Source organism: Malus sylvestris, chromosome 7, assembly GCF_916048215.2.
Source record: "Malus sylvestris chromosome 7, drMalSylv7.2, whole genome shotgun sequence".
Classification (NCBI taxonomy): Eukaryota; Viridiplantae; Streptophyta; class Magnoliopsida; order Rosales; family Rosaceae; genus Malus; species Malus sylvestris.
The window spans coordinates 17,111,217-17,114,762 of record NC_062266.1 but is presented as its reverse complement, the minus strand read 5'-3'; the positions used below and the strand labels follow the sequence as shown (position 1 = coordinate 17,114,762).

At 42.3% G+C, this 3,546-nt stretch overlaps 1 protein-coding gene across 1 annotated transcript; it reads left to right on the top strand.

Moving 5' to 3' along the window:
* The first annotated feature begins 1,453 nt into the window (after positions 1-1,453).
* On the top strand, positions 1,454-3,248 carry LOC126628649 (uncharacterized). The gene is made up of 4 exons (XM_050298419.1): positions 1,454-1,518; positions 1,654-1,774; positions 2,188-2,254; positions 3,074-3,248. Exons 1-4 carry the CDS (start codon positions 1,469-1,471, stop codon positions 3,190-3,192), a joined length of 357 nt encoding a protein of 118 aa, XP_050154376.1. The 5' UTR covers positions 1,454-1,468; the 3' UTR covers positions 3,193-3,248.
* The last annotated feature ends 298 nt before the right edge of the window (positions 3,249-3,546 follow it).

Genomic DNA, 3,546 nt, shown 5'->3' with positions numbered 1-3,546 from the left:
GCAGGTTAAAGCGGAAAGAAAGAAGCCCTTTGGGCGAATGCAGCCACTTCCCGTTCCCCAGTGGAAATGGGAAAATATAACCATGGATTTCGTGTATAAACTTCCTCGTACCCGAAATGGATTTGATGGCGTTTGGGTGATTGTAGATCGACTTACCAAGCCAGCGCATTTCATTCCAGTGAGGGAGAAATACCCTCTGAATAAATTGGCTAAGTTGTTTATTTTGAAGATTGTCAAGTATCATGGAGTTCCAGTAAATATTATCTCTGACCGAGACCCAAGATTTACTTCTAAATTCTGGGTGGCTTTTCAGGAAGCTCTGGGTACACAATTGCTTTATAGCACAGCTTATCATCCTCAAACTGATGGGCAATCAGAGAGGACCATTCAGACGTTGGAGGATATGTTGAGATCTTCGGTACTGCAGTTTGGTGATTCCTGGCATGATAGTCTAGACTTGATGGAGTTTGCTTATAATAACAGTTTTCACTCGAGCATCGGTATGTCACCATTTGAGGCACTTTATGGTAGGGCGTGTCGAACGCCATTATGTTGGTCTGAGGTTGGTGAAAGGGTGTTAGAAGGCCCTGAGATTGTAGATGAGACAACTCAAAATGTTCAGGTAATTAAGTCAAACCTGAAAGCAGCCCAGGATCGACAGAAGAGTTTAGCGGATCGGCATACTACTGATCGAGTATATGATGTGGGTGATTGGGTGTTTTTGAAATTGTCACCTTGGAGAGGTGTGGTACGATTTGGAAAAAGAGGAAAGCTAAGTCCGAGATACATTGGACCTTATGTGATCACCGAAAGAGTTGGTGAAGTTGCCTACCGGTTAGAACTGCCTCCGGAGTTATCTAAGGTCCATAATGTGTTCCACGTCTCCATGCTTCGACATTATATTTCTGATCCTTCTCATGTGATCCCTCCTCAACCGTTAGAGATTAATCCGGATTTGACGTATGATGAGGAACCGGTCACTATATTGGATTGGAAAGATAAGGTTCTAAGGAACAAGACGGTGAGTTTGGTCAAGGTGTTGTGGAGGAACCATTCTGCAGAGGAAGCTACCTGGGAGACAGAAGATCGGATGAGAGAGATGTACCCAAGGTTATTTTATGGGTATTAAGTGGTTATTTGATTGTGGGAATTTCGGGGACGAAATTCTATAAGGAGGGGAGATTGTCACAGCCCGTCCCGGGATTTCTATATCGGGGGCGTGAATTGACGTAATTACCCTTGGCGGACATTTGGGTACGTGTGTGTGTGACATTATTTGAATTAATTTTGTAAGTTTTGGGATTAAACTATTGGAATTGGAATTTTTGTGGTTAGGGATTTGGATGGATGGTGAGGATTGTGTTGGACCACACAATCACACACACACGCACTCCCTGTCTTCTCTCCCTTCCGTAGCACTCTCTGTCTCTCTCCCTCACGATCTTTCTCTTTCCCTCACCCTCCACGTATGGACCACCACCAAAACCCTTCAAAACTTGACGGATCGAGGCAAATAAGGTATGTATCTTCATCATTTTGACGTCCTGAGTTCATTGGTGCTGGTTTTAGGAAGTGAAACCTTCGATTTCACGTGGAATCCGAAACCTCCATTTTTGGGTACTGTTCATGCGAACGTAAAATGTTGTGTTTCAGGGGAATTCAAGCTTATAGCAAGCTTAGTGAGGTCCTAAGGAAGCTCGGGGACATTCGTTTGAAGGATTTGGACGTCGGGATCGTGGGTTTCAAAGTTGGCCGAATTCTTGGATTTTGCTCGGTGAGATTTCTTGATTTTTAGACCTTAAAACTAGTCCAACGTGATAGTACACTCTTAGGGCTTCAATTTGGTATAAAATACGAAGAAAATGGGTGAAAAACGAAGGAGAACAAGAGGTTTAAAGTTTGGCCGGAATTGGGTCGCCGGAAAAACCAGTCCGGTGAACCCTGGGGAAGACGATGACACGTGCCGCGCGTGGCTGCGCGTGGCCTGCGCGTAGAGCCGAGCTCTAGCCGGCGCGTGAGGGCGCGTGGGGAGTCCAAATCAGTTTCTAAAAATTTCTCGACGCTCGTGACGTCGAGTAGGTCGATGTGGTATATTCATATACCCAAATTGAGCATCGTATGAGAAATTATTTCGAAATATTGGTGATGTGTTTAAAATTAACGTTTTTATAGTTATTTCGCATATAGGTGAGACGTATCCCGATGACGACCGCATCCAGGGACGCCACGGGGGTTACGACCCGTCGACTTATCAGTGAGTGGGCAGTTTGTTTTCGTATTACCTTTATACTATAAATTTTTCCCAGAAGATGAATTTATACGAAATTATGTTTTGAAAATGCCATGCATAGAATTATTTGGAAAATGTGAATTTCATATGAGTTATATGATTGATATATGATGCATACATGTTGCATGGTGCTGTGGAGGCACAGATAAGTCAGGTGAGTTCATTATTCATTTAATTGATTGTTGATAAGATGTTTCAAGCTCATAACCTGCACCCTAGGTGTTAGTGCTTATTTTATTCACCACACCGCACGCTCGCCTTGGATCCAAGTAGGTGGATGTCGTACAGACCATGTGAGGGTTCCGACATGCCAGTCGCACAGACCATTAGAGGGGTTCCGACTGGTGGGTGACCTTAGTTATGCGCGCTGATGATATGATGAGAGAAGCACTAGAGCGTATTTTTTTACACCTTTCATCGTATAAACTACCTTACGTAGTTCCGAGTGATGTGCAGAGTAGGGCCGTACAGGTCACGGTGGTGACTCCGGCTTAGTGGGATATTGAGCTGTTGAATTAATCGTACAGGACCAATTGCAGGGTCTCCGATTGATTCCCTATTTTCACCTAATTATTATTTGATTGATGGCATGGCATATTTTTCTTGAAAAATGTTAAAGATTTGAGATTTGAGTTTTGAGATTATATATGGTTTTATATATATACTATTTTCTGGGAAAGTATACAGGTTTTACGGTGAGGGGTTAGAAATGTTTTAAATGAAATGTTTTGGAAAAATCTTTGGTTTTACTGACCCACTCAATTTTGTTTTGCGCCCCTCCAGGTTCTAAATTAGCGGTTGGTGGCTCTCGAGGTCTTTTCCGGCTTTCTGACAGACCTTCGACATGTAGGACTCACTTGAGGGTGATGTATTTTATTTTAGTCCTACTTGACTGCAGTTAACCTATGCTCTGAACTTATGTGTTTACCTGATAACTCGTCCGGTTATGTTCGTAGGTAGTTTGAGTTTGGTTTGAATTTCTGCTGAGTTATATTGTTATTTTGCTTCCGTGTCGTGCCGATGGTTACGTCACGCCCACGTGACGGCCAGCACACCTGGATCCTCCGGATCGGGGTGTGTCAATTATTCATTAATATTGGGTTTTATTATCAAATTGGATTATTCATTAAATTGGATTATTCATTAAATTGTATTATTCATTAAATTGGATTATTATCAAATTGGATTATTCATTAAATTGGAGTATTCATTAAATTGGATTATTATCAAATTGGATTATTATTCATCACCATGTT